This window comes from Bombina bombina, chromosome 6 (assembly GCF_027579735.1).
Source record: "Bombina bombina isolate aBomBom1 chromosome 6, aBomBom1.pri, whole genome shotgun sequence".
In the NCBI taxonomy this organism is placed as follows: Eukaryota; Metazoa; Chordata; class Amphibia; order Anura; family Bombinatoridae; genus Bombina; species Bombina bombina.
Window position 1 is genome coordinate 42,401,119 of NC_069504.1, and position 19,382 is coordinate 42,420,500.

The following is a 19,382-nucleotide window of genomic DNA, read 5'->3' on the forward strand; positions in this document are numbered from 1 at the left end:
TTTTTTAAAATGTAAATTTAAATTAATAGTTGGGGAGCGGCAGTACAGTCAGTTCAGTGCTTGGTGTCCTGTGGATAAGGTCAGTAACATCACACAGAGGTACAAAATAAGGGTATGTGGGACAATAAGATGCACTTAGGGCCTGATTACCTAAGGCTCTGTGGTCTGGTGCGATGATCTAAGGAGACTTGTCAGCACAGTAAGGTCCCTTAAAGAATTTTAGCTTGTGAGCTTGGTATCTCACTATAGAGCCTCAGGGTGTGAAGAAGGGATAAAAGCATTACAATATAATCCGTAAAAAAAAAACAACCCTTCGATCCTGCATATTTCCTCTCCAAGCCGGCGAGTTTTTGACCGTCAGGCCACTAGAGTTTAGTGTCCCTAATGCTAATACTTCATGACAAGTGCAATTGATCATTTAACTTTATAATAAATATTAGCAACAAAAACACAGTAGGAAACATGAATGAACATGTTATGTGTGTAGAGTTTTCTAGTGTAAAAGTGGGATATGAGTTATATTGTTAGCTTTTATATGAAACCAGGATGCCATTGTGTGCTTTACTATGTGCCTGATGATCTACAGCGCTCAGCTCTGGTGAGATTATCCAATAAGTCTCATCAGTTTGATGAGGTCCCTCAAATAAATTTATAAAGGCAAATTGTAGCTTGAGAGATATTCATCTGGCTATGCAGTTTCTGGGTGTGAAGGAGAGATACATTACAATATAAAAAACAAACAAATATTCGGCGTAATTTCTCTCCATGCCGCCGAGTTTTTGATCTGGCGCTATGTGAGCAGAGCGCTCAGGTAAAAGGTAACACTGAAATACAAATGTGTAAACAGCTTTTCCATTTAAATCAGAGCTAAAATAAGCCTCATCTGATCAAGGCTGCTGAACTAGATACTTCCAGTAGAGTTGCCAGTTGTCCTCCACAAAAATATTAGACCATCTGTCAGTGACTGACCATGGTCACACAATGTCCCCCTAAAGCTCTACCTTAGCCCCCACTCTTAATCCCACAATGTATATTTTTTTACAACTAAGCAGTCATTTTACCCCTTTGCTGCCAGTAACTTACAAATTAATCATCTTACTTCTTTGTCTATCAGTAACACACATAAACAGAAGTGGGTTGACCTCCGTCACTTCCTTCTGCTGCATATTTGTAACGCATTTAGGCACAGGTGGCATTTTTACATTCAGCTAACAAACAGGGACATTAGAAAACTGTACATTTCAGTGTCCAGTATTTTTGTGAAGATTTTACTGAATAACCTGTTAAAATACTGGACTGTCCGGTAAAATACAGTACACCTAACAACCCTAACATCCAACCATCCAGCAAAAATTTATTTCTAGGAATTAGAAAACCCCACGAAACATGTGCAAAAGAATATTAACCCCTAGAGGCCAATTTAACAAAGGTCTTGCGGACCTGATCTGACAGTGCGGATCAGGACCACAAGACCTCGCTGAATGCGGAGAGCAATACGCTCTCCGTATTCAGCATTCCACCAGTAGCTCACAAGAGCTGCTGGTGCAATGCCGCCCCCTGCAGATTTACGGCCAATCGGCCGCCAGCAGGGGGTTGTCAATCAACCCGATTGTACTCGATCGGGTTGAATTCCGGTGATTCCTGTCCGCCTCATCAGAGCAGGCGGACAGGGTTATGGAGCAGCTGATTCATAACTGCTATTTCTGGCGAGTCTGCAGGCTCGCCAGAAACACGGGGCATCAAGCTCCATTCGGAAGCTTGATAGATAGCCCCCCTAGGCTTCACTTATCTAAATTTTTTTTCAGTGAAATATAGCAATTAAAGGGACTTTAAACTATGATGTAGTTAGTTACTTTATCAGCCCTGTCCCTTTAATGGTATTTAGAAGGCAGTGCTTTAAACATAAATATGACTTTCATGTCCTTTTGTAAAAAAACACAAACAAGGCAAGTGGCAGACACTCAGAGCTACAGCGAATTCCAGTTGTAAGCTTACAAGCAAGTCAAACAGACACAACTAAATCTTACATTTTATTAAATGTCTGTTAACAAAACCATCATTTTATATTTCTTCAGCTTTTTGCGCATGTCGGGTTAGAACATGAGCGGAATTTTTTTACTTTCAACTTGAAATACGCACGCTACCCTTATCGAGCAAAAAGCTTACTTCTAGCGGAGTTACCGTTGGAGCGATATATGGCGCTCCACTTGTAATCCTGCCTTATATAAGACAATGTTATTCTGTCTACTCTTAAGTTATGTAAACAAAGCAATTTACTTACTCTGGCTCCTTTTTTACCAGTGGGTCCAACTACCTGTTAAATACAAAATGTATAGATATAGATATAGCATTGGCAGTTGTAATGGTTCTGCTGGTGAATGTTCATATACAGCAAAGTTTATACGGATTTCAATAACATCAACAGGGTTTGATCATTTTGTAGTTTTGTAAAACTGGCACAGGAAAGGTAGAACGTTTGTTCAGGAACAGAACCATTTCAGGCATTTCTTTCCTATACGAAACTAACTTGTGAAGGTTGCGAATTTTATTCAATAGAACATTTAATATTAAAAATATCAAACGTGATCATCAAATGTAATCATTCTTAGCAGCTTATTGTAATCACTTACATAACAAATAATAATAATTAAAATAATAACTATGTCATTGATAACCATATTTAAAAGAACACGATTTATACACCAATAAAGTATTACAAAAATAATAATAAGTTGGCATAGAAAAGAATATATATAGAAAAATGAAATGTACATTTATGACTAGTGGACTCATTCAGGATGATTATAAAGTACACAAAGAACTAAAGTACATAAATAAGATCCATCTCTATAGATAAATAGTGACAGGATCAGCTTTAGTAATCTCATTAGAAAATGGTTACTTTGTGCCAACATCAAATATACTCAACTGTAAGTTGATTCACAGAGGCCCATTTATCAAGCTCCGAATGCGGGCTCGCCAAAAACAGCAGTTATGAAGCAGCGGTCTAAAGACAGCTGATCCATAACCCTGTCCGTCTGCTCTGAGCAGGGGGACAGACATTGCTACAGTTCAACCCGATTGAGTACGATCGGGTTGACTGACACCCCTCTGCAGGGGGCAGCGTTGCACCAGCAGCTCACAAGAGCTGCTGGTGCAATGCTGAATACGGAGAGCGTATTGCTCTCCGCATTCAGCGAGGTCTGTCGGACCTGATCCGCACTGTCGGATCAGGTCCAACAGCACCTTTGATAAATAGGCCTCACAGTATGAAGTTTCCACCCATGTATTTATTGCATTTTACAGGTCAATAAAGAAATACACCGTATTTTAAGTCCATAATAGTTACCCCCATAGCAGGAGCTCCTGGATATCCCTGCAGTCCCTAAAAAACAAAGTGAACACAGTTTTTAGCTTCATGGAACAAAATAAATATAAGTGGTTAAGACATAAAAACTATTTATTTCCTTTTTAACCTAAATGAAGTGTTTGAGGGACTGAGATCAGAAATTGTTTCCACAGGGCTGTTAACTTATAGGCAAAATTGTAATGTTTTGGTGGAACATTCTTATGTTAAGCCTACGGTTAGAATGCAGGAAACATAATCCTAATGTGAAACCACTCACTTCAAGGACTTAGCTCGCTTCTAGAGTGCCTCTAAACACATACAGATAGGAGCATTTATAATGATCTTACCTGGTCCCCTTTATGGCCAAAAGGTCCAGGAAGACCCTGTTGAAAGACAAATGCATGTGATGTTCACAGAGTCACACAACGTCTGTGGCACTTGTAACAAACGGACTTACAAATGTCCACACTCAGATATCCTTAAACTGACACACTTAGCTCATTATAGTTATCTTGCCAGCTGTTCAAATGATGATTTATACCAAGACAAAAGTTAATCAGCATTGTTTTATTAACATAAGGAAAATGTAGACAATTAATGGAATCGCATGGGAGTATGTAAAGTAAAAACATAAATACATATTCCATATTGACTACATTTTTTATACAGTTTACTTACAGCAATTCCAGGGGGGCCTTTTGGTCCAAGATCACCACGGTCACCCTGTAAAAATTGTGATGATATGAAGCATGAGAACAAGTTAATGATATTCACATTGGAATTTACTAATTTGTTTATCAGATACACTACTCAAAATGCATTATACAAGTAAAGATTTACTGATCAATGTCAAATGAACAATGCTAGCAGCAGATAGGATAACATGCAGTATGGACCTTGGTCCAATCATCAAGAGCAACTCAAAAAGTCCAACAGTAGTGTTGTAGTTAAGTGAATATTCCAGAGTTTATAAGCTTCTTGCTTGAACATTTATTTATTTAGTATGGTGTATTTGCTGGCTTACAGTTACTACTAAAGAAAATAACTCAGAATGTAAACTGCCATATTGGTCCTGGAGAAACACGCTGGTTTAATAGATAAAGTATTTCTACCCTAAATCCTCCCAACTACATTCAGCAATAACGACTTTACTGATAGCGCATCAGAAGAATTTGGAAGAACTCAGGCTGCATATAATAATATCTCACCTTATTTCCCTTTGCTCCATCCAGACCTTTCTTGCCCTAGAAAAGTAATATAATTGTTAAATGAATAGCTAAGGAGAAGGTTAAAGTAACAGAATATTACTGTTTGTACGGGATTGGAAAATGAATGTGTTAGCAGTTGATTTTAAATATTGAACTTTGCTGTTAGAGAACACATATGTAGTATGCATACATATACAGTACATATATATGTACTGTGTATACATATATATATATATATATATATATATCACATATAACTTTATGAGTATCACCTTTAAGAAATTACACTTTTTTCTTGTATTATGTTCTCATAGCAGGTGCTCTTATATAGAATGGGAGGGATGTGACATTCTAATAGACAGAGAATGCTTGGCACTAGTGTGAGAATATTTGCTTGTTATAAAAACTCACTTATTTTGCTAAAATGCTTGTTAAATGAAATAATGGGATTGACATAAAGTTAGATACGCTTTTTACACTAACAGTTTATTAGAATTGCTAAAGGGGCGCAGGGATTCTGTGGGTAAAACCTTGTATAGAAGTTTCATACAGCACCTGTGGAATTTGCCTGTGTTCCATTGAATAATGACTTTTATCATTGTTGCATGCTATTAATACCTTATCCAAAACCTGAAGATTAGTAAAGCATGTATAGTTTAACCATTGTCTTGTGTTACAATATTGTAACTGCTTAGTTGTGATACATTTACAAGCTGCTTAATGATTTGTGTTATTAAGTTCATAGTAAACGCTGTAATTATTCTACTGCATTCTCATACATCAGTTTCCCTTTCCAGCACCAGGACAAAATACTGGATAATACAAACACACATATTAGGATACACATTACTATGCATATTTATTAATACATTAGTTCATATGAATATGTTTTGTGCTTTGCTTTCCAAAAACTTTAAGGGTCTTACAATTAATTTTAGTTTAGGGACTTTTCTCAGTATACACATTTGTATAAACTCATTAACAAGAGCACTATTTATTTAGTCATTTCATTTTATCTGGCTGTTCTTACCCTTAATCCAGGTACACCCTCAGCACCTTGTACCCCTTGGATACCCTACATAGAAACAAAAAAATTACATTATATTAGCCAATGAGCAACAAATCTCACATGACAAATTGTCCCAATGAGTCCTTTCTAGGACTTAACATATATTGTGTTGTCGGCATGTTCAGGCCAAAGAAGTGTGCTGGAGCAGAAGAGCAGTACCACTCCAAAGCTGCCTTTAACTATGTATTTAACCCAATTATATGCAAGCAATAGTGAAATAAGGAAATGTTCTAATGCATTATAGAATTTGCTTAATGCACTTTTATGTCAATTTAATCAACAGCTTGCAAAATATTTACATTAAAAAAATTAAGTTTTCGATGCATTTAAAACTTGCATTTTGTTAGCAATATTTACATTGATTTGCTTTCTTGAAGCAGCCCAGGGACACACCACTTGAAAAGTGTGTCCAGTATGTTTAGCTTAACCTCTTTGTTTTGACCAATTAAAGGGATACTGAACCCAATTTCTTTTCTTTCATGATTCAGATAGAGCAGGTAATTTCAAGCAACTTTCTAATTTACTCCTATTATCAAATTGTCTTCATTCTCTTGGTATCTTTATTTAAAAAAGCAGGAATGTAAGCATACAAGCCAGCCCACTTTTAGTTCATCACCCTGGGTAGCACTTGTTGATTGGTGGGTACATTTTTAGCCACCAATCAGCAAGCGCTATCCAGGTGCTGAAGCAAAGATGTGCCGGCTCGTAAGCTTACATTCTTACTTTTTGAAATAAAGATTGATAATAAGAGTAAATTAGAAAGTTGCTTAAAATTACATGCTCTATCTGAATCATGAAAGAAGAAATGTGGGTTCAGTATCCCTTTAAGGACAGATATAAATGAGTTCCTGCACTCATCAACCAATCATCTTGCTGCATGTTTCGGGTTAGAATTTTGGAATCCTCGCTGCTGCAGTGGAAAACCACAATTTCATAGGTTTTCTATATTAAGGTGAACGAAATAAAGAATTAAATTACATTCCATGTTTTTATTAATATGGGTTAATAAATATTTTAGGGGGATTCATTTTAAGTCAACTGCCCCTTTTAAGCCCATTAATACATAAAACTATCTGACTTTCCAGGAAGGAAAATAAAATGAATTAAGTACATGAGAATATTAACTCCTCAAAAATACGGATAATTTGTAATGGAAAATTAAAAAACGATTTTTACTACTAACCTTCTCGCCAGGCGGTCCTGGAATTCCCATGGAACCCTAATAATGCAAAAAGTATTAGTATCTTATTAGAAAACTTACTACCTACAAAACATGACATGGGCCTAATGAGTATGTTAGAGGGGTCTCTGTTTATATATCAGAAAACAAGATCATATAAATGAGAGCTTCTTAAAGGGACATTAAAGTAAAAATGTACGTTCCTGATGCAGGAAGAGCATGTAGTTAAAAAAACTGTTATTTAATAAATTATCTTGGTTTCTACAGTTGAAGATAATACCCAGGCAGGATCATGGCTGTGCCTTCAGTCTCTTAAGCATTATATGGCAGCAGTGTTTGCAACAATGCTTATAATAGTATGATACATTGTTGCAATCCCAGCTGCCATTTAGTGCTTAAAGGGACATTCCTGCCTAAATTGGAATCCACATGGGTGCATTTTAGTTTAGAATAGAAGCATTCTAATAAAAGCTATAGCTGTTTCAAAAGTCTATGCACCGTGCACAAGCATTTTAAACACAGCACTTACTCAGAGAGCCTAAGGTGCTTGTACCATCTGGTGATGATTTTTAATTGCTGACATGATACAAGCCCCACTGGTGTTCTGAGCAGCTGCAGTATTTAAAATGCTGGTGCAGTGAGAATATCTATCTATGCTTCATGTGCAGAGAAAAATGTTAACACTAAAATAGTGATGGTGTTTACTAGAATCATTTTTGTCAATACATTTATATTGCAAAATGGTTTCATTTTCAAAGATGAAATTCATCTATGTACATTTAAATTTCGTCCGTAATGTCCCTTTAAGACACGTGCATGCTGAGCATATAATTTATTATTTATTGTTTGCACTAGCTCTTTACAGACAGAAAGTGCAAATTATCAATTGTAAAAGGACAGCTGCTCATTCCAGGAGGTGTGAGTACAGTCTTTTAATGTACCCAATTTCTTAGGCAAAAGATCCTCCTCATCTTGTTCAAGAGTTCACAGCTGTGACTCTATTATTGGCTGATGTCTGTCACATGATATAGGGGACAGGGAAATGAAAGAAAACTTTGAAATCTGTCAAGAAAAAAAATCTACTGCTTGTTTTATTTTCAATGTATCTGTAGTTACATTATGCATTTGTTGATTATATAATTCTACTGCTTTTAAAGGTCTTTTAAGCCTGATCTTCATGTTTACAGTTTGGAATCACACAAAAAACTTTTTGGGACTCAATTTTTGGTCTGAGAGGTTATGTTCTAATAATATAAAATAAATATCTTTTAATTGCTTGATTGGCATAAACTTTACTATGTTTAAACTGTTTTGGTATTGCATAATTATAGAGCCATCCTGTTGGGTATTAGGGGTGTTACTCCCCAAATTACCTTTTCTCCTGCGATTCCTTTTAATCCTGGTATTCCTGGAATTCCAATTCCATCAGCACCCTGCAAAGTAAATAATACTGTGGTTCAAAGAGCCTTGTAATTTGGTCGTTATTATTTTGCAATTATACTCAAATTATTTTTTTTTATCATTTTATACTACAAATAATAAAATGACATCATAATGGTGAGAATCTACTATTTATTCACAATATTATGCTTGAATATAAGTTTTAAGAGATTTATAATTTACTTTGATTATCATCTTTGATCACTTGGTATGATCTGTTGAAAAGTATATTGTTTATTTGTGGATATGCATATATGCCTCTTGTGATTGGCTCACCAGATATACTTTGCTAGGTCCCATAGGTGTATATACATATATTAACACATAAATATACATGTATATAAGCATATACATATATTTGATTAGTAACACAGTCCCCATAGACCGCAATGTAAAGGCACATCCGAAAAATGTAAGCCATTAAAACTGCTTTGTGCAGTTATTAATTAAAAAAAAAAAAGATATTATATTAGTTTCTTTTAAAAAACAACAATACACTTAAAGGGACACTCAGGTTTTATTACATTTTCAAGATTCAGATACAGCATGTAATTTTAAACAACTTTCCAATTTACTTCCATTAAAAAAAATTTGCACAGTCTTTTATATTTACAATTTTTGAGTCACCAACTCCTACTGAGCATGTGCAAGAACTCACAGACTATACGTATATGCATTTGTGATTGGCTGATTGATATCACATGGTACAGGGGGAGTGGAAATATACATAACTTTGAAATGTGTTAGAAAAGAATCTACTACTCATTTGAAATGCAGAGTAAATGCTACTGTAGTGTCTTGTTATCTTGCATTTGTTCATTATGCAAATCTACTGTGTTTACTGGTCCTTTAATTTTTGGGGTAATTGGGGGACATTTACTCACGGTAGCATTAACCAGCCACTTGTAATGGCTGGATGTTTATCTTGCACATTTGCAGGCAAGTGATAAATAAGCTCTCCGCTTGTAATATAGCCCTTAATAAACAACAAAAATGCTGGTCCACTCTCTCATAATATTTTAACTACTGCACTTCAAATTAGTTTACCTCTATTATCTACTGCAGTCTGTTCTAAACGCTTCTGCTAAGGTTATCCATCTCATCCACCTCCTCTGCTACTCCTCTATGTCAGTCCATGCATTGGCCTCTTAGTCCCTCTAACCACCACCAACCACACCCGTCTTCAGAATTTGTTTGTGTTGCAACCATCCTCTGGAACTCTCTGACTCTGTCAGACTATACTGAGTATTCATAGCATTAAATCCTCAATCATAACCTACATCTTCAGAGAAGCTATCTTTGTAATTTGTATTGCATAGCTAAAGTCAACTGTCTAAAGTGTAAACTTATCAGCCATCTGACCTCGGTTTACAATCAGCACTCACTGCAAACTACACCACTACTTTGTGTCTACAACTAAGACTTACGCCTAGATTACGAGTTTTGCGCTATAGAGGGTGCGAAGCGAACACAACAAAAGTTGTGTTATTGTACCCTCCATAGCGCTGCCATTACGAGTTTCTGAAAAGTCTCCTTGTGCGTGCGATATGGTGATGGTGACGATAAGCTCCATACCACACAAAATCCAAGGGCTGCTTTGACATGCTAGTGCACGCTTTCCCCCATAAACATCAATGGGGAGAAAGTGTTAGAGAAAAAACTAACACCTGAAGTGCGGAATGGCGATCGCCGTATCGTAACCCCAATGATGTCTATAGGCAAAAAAAAGTTACATTGAAACCTAACACCCTAACATAAACCCCAAGTCTAAACACCCCTAATATGCCTCCCCCGACATTGCCGACACTGAAATAAAGTTATTAACCCCTAATCTGCCACTCCCGACATCGCCGCCACTAATAAAAGTTATTAACCCCTATTCCGCCGCTCTCTGACAATGTCGCCACTATAATAAATGTATTAACCTCTTGCCTCCCACATCACCTCCACTAAATAAACGTATTAACCTCTAAACCGCCAGCCCCCCACATCGCAAAAAAATAAATTAAACTATTAACCCCTAAACCTAACAACCCCCTAACTTTATATTAAAATTACAATATCCCTATCTTAAAATAAATAAAACCTGTGAAATTATAAAAACCTAATTTTAAACTATAAATTAACCTAACTATTATACTAAACTATTATACTAAAATTAAAATAACTACCAATTAAAATAACAAAATTACACATTAAAAAAAACTAACACTACTAAAAAATTTAAGTCTAAAATAATAATAAAAAATACTAAATTACAAAAAATAACAAACGAAATTATCAAAAATAAGAACAATTACACCTAATCTAATAGCACTATAAAAATAAAAAAGCCCCCCCAAAATAAAAAAAAATACATAGCTTACAATAAACTACCAATAGCCCTTAAAAGGGCCTTTTGTAGGGCATTGCTCTAAAGAAATCAGCTCTTTTACCTGTAAAAAATTACAAAGACCCCCCAACAGTAAAACCCACCACCCAACCAACCCCCCAAAATAAAAAACCTAACTAACAAAAACCTAAGCTACCCATTGCCCGGAAAATGGTATTCAGTTCTTTTGCATTGCCCTGAAAAGGGCATTCAGCTCTTTTACCTAAAACCTAAACCCTAATCTAAAAAAAAAAACACCCCAAAAGATTTAAAAGAACTAACACTAACCCCCGAAGATCCACTCACAGTTTCTAAAGTCCGGACATCCATCCTCATCCAGGCGGCGAGAAATCTTCATCTAGGCGGCGAGAAGTCTTCATCCAGGCGGCGTCTTCTATGTATATCCCGGCATATATTAGCTCTCATCCTATTGGCTGATTTGAACAGCCAATAGGATTTCAGTAGCTCTCATCCTATTGGCTGATTTGAATTTCAAGGATCAAATCAGCCAGTAGGAATGCAAGGGACACCATTTTGAAAAGGCTCCCTTGCATTGAAGATCCAGTGTACAGCGGTGACCATATGAAATGGACGCTCCGCGCCGGATGTCTTCAAGGTTGGACCCGCTCCGTGCCGCCGGGATGAAGATAGAAGATGCCGCCGGGATGAAGAAAGACGCCGCCTGGATGAAGACTTCTCACTGCCTTGATGAAGACTTCTCGCTGCATGGATGAGGATGGATGTCCGGACTTTAGAAACTGTGAGTGGATCTTCGGGGGTCAGTGTTTTTTTTTCTTAAATCTTTTTGGGTGTTTTTTTTTTATTAGGGTTTGGGCTTTAGGTAAAAGAGCTGAATGCCCTTTTTTAGGGCAATGGGTAGCATAGGTTTTTGTTAGCGTTAGGTTTTTTATTTTGGGGGGTTGGTTGGGTGGTGGGTTTTACTGTTGGGGGTCTTTGTATTTTTTTCCAGGTAAAAGAGCAGATTTCTTTAGGGCAATGCCCTACAAATGGCCCTTTTAAAGGCTATTGGTAGTTTATTGTAGGCTAGGGTTATTTTTATTTGGGGGGGCTTTTTTATTTTTATTGGGTTATTAGATTGGGTGTAATTGTTTTTATTTTTAATAATTTTGTTTGTTATTTTTCGTAATTTAGTGTTTGTTATTTTTCGTAATTTAGTATTTTTTATTTTTTGTAATTTTTTGTAATTTAGTATTTTTTATTTTTTGTAATTTTTTAGTAGTGTTAGGTTTTTTTAACGTATAATTTAATTTTTTTAGTTGGTAGTTATTTAATTTTAGTATAATAGTTTAGCATTATAGTTATGCTAGGTTAATTGTTAGTTTAAACTTAGTTTTTTTTTAATTTCACAGGTACATTTTTATTTATTTTAAGATAGGGATATTGTAATTTTAATTTAAAGTTAGGGGGTGATAAGTTTAAGGGTTAATAGTTTAATTCATTAGTGGCAATGTGGGGGGGGGGCTGGTGGTTTAGGGGTTAATAGGTTTATTTAGTAGTGGCAATGTGGGGGGCTGGCGGTTTCGGGGTTAATAGGTTTAGTTAGTGGCGGCGGTGGCGGGGAGCGGCGGAATAGGGGTTAATAACTTTATTATAGTGGCGGGGATGTTGGAGGGCGGCAGATTAGGGGTTAATAAATTTTAAATAGTGTTTGCAATGCGGGAGGGCCTCGGTTTAGGGGTTAATAGGTAGTTTATGGGTGTTAGTGTACTTTGTAACATTTTAGTTGTGAGTTTTGTGAAACATTTTTGTTACACAAAATCCATAACTCCTGCTTTCAGATGGTGGTATGGATTGTGCCTGTATAGGCTGTAACACAAGCTTTTTAGCCTCACCGCACAACCTGTAATACCGGCGCTATGGAAATCCCACACAAAAACGTAATTTTTTTGAGTGCGGGATTGACGTTGCGTTACAGGCTAAAATGTTTGCGGTATAGCTATACCGTCACGGCTCGTAATAGCTGCGTTACTGCTTTTACGCTGAAATTGCCATTTTTTCAGCTTTAAAACCGTAACGCAAAACTCGTAATCTAGTGTTAGATTGTAAACGCTTTAGGGAACAGGATCATCTAATACTCCTGTACCAGTCTTTCTCCCTATCTTATCTTTAGTGTGCCCTTTGGCTATGACTGTGAAATCTGTTGGGGCATTACAAATTATTATAATAATAATACTAATAATATACACACTCCAACTTTACTTGTAATTTGATTCAAAATTGGTGTTTCTAGAGGATGATACAGTATAAGATACAGTATAATAATGTATCTGTATATAATAAACAGCATGTTAAGATTATTTTATTAAATGTGTGCAAGAATAAAAGGTGAGAATCTGCAATCTGATTTGGTGCTCAAAAAAAAAGAATAAGATAGAAGTCTGTAAATATTTCTAAATCCTATTGTTTCTCGCTTACAAAACAGCCTGGCTGCTGAGCTACAAAAATAAAACTGGTAGAGGTGTTTGCCCAGTCTTCATATATTTATTATAAGGATTGCTGAAGTTTATTAGTTTGTCTGTTATACCACAGGACCTGTTATCCTCTGGTGTTATATAGTATCACACTGTAGAATACTGTTCCTAAATTTCTGTTGCACTAAAAATCTAGGCAGACAAGTTATTATTTAATCTAATTAAAAAGTCAGTGGTTCAGTAGTAAATAAGACCGGAACCAGATGTTTGTGCAAAATGATGCAGAGCCCTTTCCACAAAAAATACGATTTACACTCGGGTATTATTATTATTTATAGTTTGAAGGCAAGAAGATAAAGGAAGCTAAAACTGAAAGATTTGAGTACCTTGTGTCCTTTTGGTCCAGGAAGTCCGGGCAGGCCATCAAGTCCAATTGGGCCAGGTAAACCAGGCTTGCCCTGGAATAAAAATAAATATATGTTTAACAAACAAGCTGTTTCCAGAACCAAATCTCAAGACTATAAATTCTGAGCATCAATCCATGCAAAAGAACACTGTTAATATTCCTATTAATAACACTGATCTTGTGACTAATTCACTGCATGTAGACCAACCGGGATCACAATAATCCTCTGTTTATTTCAGCATTTGATTGGGTTCATCCCCAGCTATCTATAAAGTGACAAAAACAGCTGCACGACAGGGGGGGGGGGGGGGTAGTAAGCTAAGGTAAGCATGTACCCACATGGTTCTAAACATATATTGCTGCTGCCAATTGTCAAAATGTACAATAGTATTTATTGTGCATATAAACGTAATAGGCTAGATTACAAGTGGTGTGCTATAGCAAGTATGGGTCACGATAACCAATATGGTAACTATGCTAACTTGCTCGCATACTACAAGTTGAAAGTAAATGCGTTCGCTTAAGTGCAAACTAAACTAGCTTGTAAATATACACTATCTGATAAAAAATATTCATATAACTATTAATATAAAATATATATAAGGGTTAAAAGGTATATGACAAGGTGTTTGAATGGAAAGGGCTATAGGGGCATATTTATCAAGCTATATTACCGCTGCTCCATAACCTGTACACCTGCTCTAAAGCGGCGGACAGACATTGCCAGAAATCAACCCAGATCAAATATGATCGGGTTGATTGATACCACCTGCTAGCAGCCTATTGGCCGCGATTTTGCAGGGGGTGGCATTGAACCAGTAGTTCACAAGCACTGCTGGTGCAATTATAAATGCGGAGAGCTTATGCTGTCGGCATTTATCGATGTGTAGAGGACATGATCCGCAATATCAGATCATGTCCACTCACATAATGATAATTCGGCCCCATATTGTGCATAGATAGATATAAAGTACAAAAAAACAGGCTTACACTCACTGGATTTAAATACCATTTATTAAAGTCCAGTGAGTGCAAGCCTGTTTTTTGTATTGTGGATTCCCTTGCATGCACCCTGACTGCTGAAGATGAAAGCGAGAGTGCACTCCTGCAGTTTTTTTTATATGAAATATGTATATACATGTGTATTTATGTATGTATACATATATATATATATATACACATATAAACACATATATAAACATGTATATACATACATATATACACATATAAACACATATATAAACATGTATATACATATTTTTATACACATATAAACACATATATAAACATGTATATACATATATATGCACATATAAACACATATATAAACATGTATATACATATATATATATATACACATATAAACACATATATAAACATGTATATACATACATATATACACATATAAACACATATATAAACATGTATATACATATATACACATATAAACACATATATAAACATGTATAAACATATATACACATATAAACACATATATAAACATGTATATACATATATACACATATAAACACATATATAAACATGTATATACATATATACACATATAAACACATATATAAACATGTATATACATATATATAAAAATTGGAGCCCATTCCATTCAAATACCTTACTACTTGAAAAAGCATTTTTAATCAATTTTAATATTTTATAACATTATCTGTAAATATTTTTGCATTCCAAAGTTCTTCACATAGTAGAAAATGCACTTTGTATTTTTAAATATATATTCCTATATTCATATATATGTATACCTGTATATTTTCATATAAATATATATATTACAACAATTAAATTATATATTATATTGGAGTCACAATATCCAGTTAACCTGTATTGTATTTCGTTCACTCATAATAAATTTACTTTCAACTTGTAATACACCCGCTAATCCACTCACGTTAAAAGTGTACTATGAGTGGTGTTTGCGCGTGAACGAAAAAAAAATATTTAGCGCACCACTTGTAATCTAGCGCAATGTGTATTATGCCTTTATAACTGACAATGTATCGTTGTGACTTTAACATGTTAATTATATCTATGTCACCAGAAAATGTTACGCCAGTAGCTCTGCGCCCAAGACATCTGTATTGCGGGACATATCTATAGCTAATATGTGTATTTCCTTGTGATCAGTTCACTGGTATTTTATTTATTTTTTTGTAATGTAATTGAAGGCATTTGTCAATCATCATAACTATACTTGCAAAAAGGGGAGGGACATGTCATGTGATCATCGCTCCACCCCTGCCTTTTTCAAACATGGAGTGGTAAAAAATGCCACTGTGATTACACCAGGAATATTTAGTAATTGCAATATAGAACTCAATAAAATACTTAGTACCTGGGTATGTAACAGTTACAACCATCTCTGGCACCGATCTACAGAAGTATTGCCACTAGAACTGCCAGGTTTTACCCAATGTTATGAAAACAACATGCTGGTACATTATTCAGGCAGACATAATTATCTTTTGGCAATAGTGGGTAGAACTATTAATTTCTCCACTGTTATTATAAAGCTTTATGTGTCCTGCTCCCTCATATCTGACAAAGGAGATCTAAATTAGGGTCCCAAATAAATAGTTATTCATTAAGTGATATGTTATTTTCAATTATCTGAAGATCTGAAGACTCGACAGAAACACGGGCCCTCAAGCTCCATTCAGAGCTTGATAAATGGGCCTCTATGTATAAATTAACACTGGGCCTCTTTAGTACCTGGTGTAATATAGGTAAAGTCTAGAATATAGCCATCAATAATTTCGATTGCAAAATAAATGTGTATTAATAAGTTGACTATGCAACAGAATTATATGTGTACATTTTTCAGTCTTTGTATAAATGAATATTTTACTATGTGTGTATATATACCTTTAAGAGGCTTGTTATGTGATTTAGCCTATCTGGTTGCAGCATTGGGTTTAAATGTTTGCCTGTTGGTATGAAGTAACACAAGTCTATGAGTGACAGCCGAAACGCGTAAGACTGTGTTTCTATTCATGCTTGATTTTATACTTCTTCTTATCCTGCAATAAACTGATAAACGTTTATATCTCTGTGCCCTCCTGTTGTGTTGTTTCTACATTATTCAGTATCACACTAAGTGACCCGGTGCAAACACAAACTCTTTCGGGATACTTACCAGAACTCCTTGGTTCCCTTTGTCTCCCTTTGGTCCAGTTATCCCTTGAGGGCCCTAAGAATTAATCAACGGTGAAGGTGACAAATGAATCACAAAATAACATGTCTGTGACCTTCCTCATGTATCTAATATCTAATAAGGGCAAGCAAATCAGTGCAGTGTTCAGCCTTACAGAACAACAAGTTACTTACAATCTTTAAAGCAATCTGAAAAGCACAGGTCACATATACTGAAGTCATAGAGTTTTTAACATATATTAATATCTTCCCCCTTTAGGAGATACCCAGTATATTGTCAATGGAGATGGACCAAGCAGCTAGCTGGCACGATAGCAAAAGGGACAATAAAATCAAAATTGAACTAAAATGGATTGGATAGAGCATGATATTTTAAACAACTTTCCAGTTATTTGTTATCATCCATTTTGTTTAGTTCTCTTGGTATCCTCTATTAAAGAGTAATCCTATGTGGGCTCAGGAATGTGCATGTGTATTTAGCCATCTGGCAGCAGTATTTGTAACAATATTTATAGCAATGTTATACATAGTTGCAAACACTGCTGCCACAGAGTGTTTATAGCATTCTATGCAGCAGTGTTTGCAACTACATATAACATTGCTATAAACATTGTTGCAAACACTGCACATTCCTGAGCCAACATAGGATAACTCTTTAATAGAGGATACCAAGAAAACTAAGCAAAAGTGATTATAAAAATAACTTGGAAAGTTGTTTAAAATGTCATGCTTTATCCAATCTAATGTAGTTTAATTTTACTGTCCCACACACTTGCACTATACACACACACACACACACACAAACATATGCAGGAACACTTGCACTATACACACACACACACACACACACATACATACATACAAACATATGCAGGCACATTTGCACTATACACACACATACATACAAACATATGCAGGTACACTTGCACTATACACACACACATACATACAAACATATGCAGGCACACTTGGACTACACACACACACACATACAAACATATGCAGGCACACTTGCACTATACACACACACATACATACAAACATATGCAGGCACACTTGCACTATACACGCACAAAACATATGCAGGCACACTTGCACTATACACACACACATACATACAAACATATGCAGGTACACTTGCACTATACACACACACACATACATACAAATATATGCAGGTACACTTGCACTATACACACACACATACAAACATATGCAGGCACACTTGCACTATACACACACACACAAACATATGCAGGTACACTTGCACTATACACACACACACACACAAACATATGCACTACACACACACACACATACAAACATATGCAGGTACACTTGCACTATACACACACACACATATATAAACATATGCAGGTACACTTGCACTATACACACACACACACATACAAACATATGCAGGTGCACTTGCACTATACACACACACACACATACAAACATATGCAGGCACACTTGCACTATACACACACACACACCCACCCACATACAAACATGTGCAGGCACACTTGCACTACACACACACACATATAAACATATGCAGGTACACTTGCACTATATACACATACATACAAATATATGCAGGCACACTTGCACTATATACACACACACATATAAACATATGCAGGTACACTTGCACTATATACACTGTTACGGTACCAACTGTGTACCAAGGGTTAACCCCAGATGAACAATGTCCTGCATAGACAATCAGCAATTCACAACCCAGCCAGTTTCAGGTTTAAAACAGAATGACAACTTTATTTGAAGGCAGCACACAGATTTATACAGGTTTTTGACCCCCCCTCAGATGGGGGTTGAAAGAATGTTGTACATTAGATAAAAGGGAGAAGCGCCCTTGACATGATACAATAGAATTATATTACTTAAATACTTTACTTAGGCAGATAACAACTTAAACACATTTGGCTTGTCTTATCACCTAGTGTCTGCTCTCTGAGGGTGATTAAACAATGGCCTGTTTATTACTTAAATGTAATTATAGCACACAATAACTGAGGCCAGAAAACCTGTCTTTAGAAATTAGATTCTTAAAGCTAAACACAGTTAACTCTTTCAGTCCTGACAGAAGGGTCTGTCACATAGCTCCCCCCTTGTGGAACACTCCGGCAGACCCGGCTTGACCCTTTTGCGGGTCAACCTGGGGATGACCGGACTAAGGGGTGGTAGGCATGTCAGTTTGCTGGGACAATCCATCTGTATTCCCGTTATGAGAGAGAATCCCTGTCTGTATAAATAAGGGTTCAACCTCTTCAGTGCCCCGACTAGGGCTAAACAGTCCTTCAAAATATCATCGGCTTCTTTACGTGGTTTTTGTACCTGCTCTTTATAGGTATCCACAATCCCTTCATACTGACATAGGGTGCCCTTGAGTTGCTGCACCTCACTATGAGCCAGCGTCAGCTTCTCCTCCAGTGTCACTAAGTTTGTCTTTAATGTTTCATGTTCCACTCTCAAGCTGGTGTTTTCTGCAGTCTGTCGGTGCAGCCTGTCTAGCAGAGATTCCTGTTCTAAACGTGCTTTTTCCTCTGCACTCCTCTTCTCTCCTGCTAGCACTGTTACATGATTATTTAACGTGACCATTTCATCCTCTACGTGACTCTTCTCCTTCATCAGCGCATTGTAACGTGACTCCCACATATCAATAGCGGATAGAGATTTACTGAGCTCAGCGTCCTGGGGCTTAGCAGCAGGGGGGTCAGTCT

The 19,382-nt window shown here is 36.2% G+C and overlaps 1 protein-coding gene across 1 annotated transcript in view; it reads right to left on the reverse strand.

Annotated features, from left to right (window-relative positions):
• The window catches only part of LOC128664316 (collagen alpha-1(VII) chain-like), a 913,939-nt gene that overhangs the window by 610,794 nt on the left and 283,763 nt on the right, over positions 1-19,382 (reverse strand). The window contains exons 37-46 of the mRNA XM_053719156.1: positions 16,622-16,675; positions 13,436-13,507; positions 8,180-8,239; positions 6,810-6,845; positions 5,588-5,632; positions 4,558-4,593; positions 4,028-4,072; positions 3,697-3,732; positions 3,350-3,385; positions 2,282-2,314 (exon numbers count right to left, since the gene is read on the reverse strand). Of these exons, the coding sequence (XP_053575131.1) occupies positions 2,282-2,314; positions 3,350-3,385; positions 3,697-3,732; positions 4,028-4,072; positions 4,558-4,593; positions 5,588-5,632; positions 6,810-6,845; positions 8,180-8,239; positions 13,436-13,507; positions 16,622-16,675 (453 nt within the window). The remainder of the gene's footprint in view (positions 1-2,281; positions 2,315-3,349; positions 3,386-3,696; positions 3,733-4,027; positions 4,073-4,557; positions 4,594-5,587; positions 5,633-6,809; positions 6,846-8,179; positions 8,240-13,435; positions 13,508-16,621; positions 16,676-19,382) is intronic.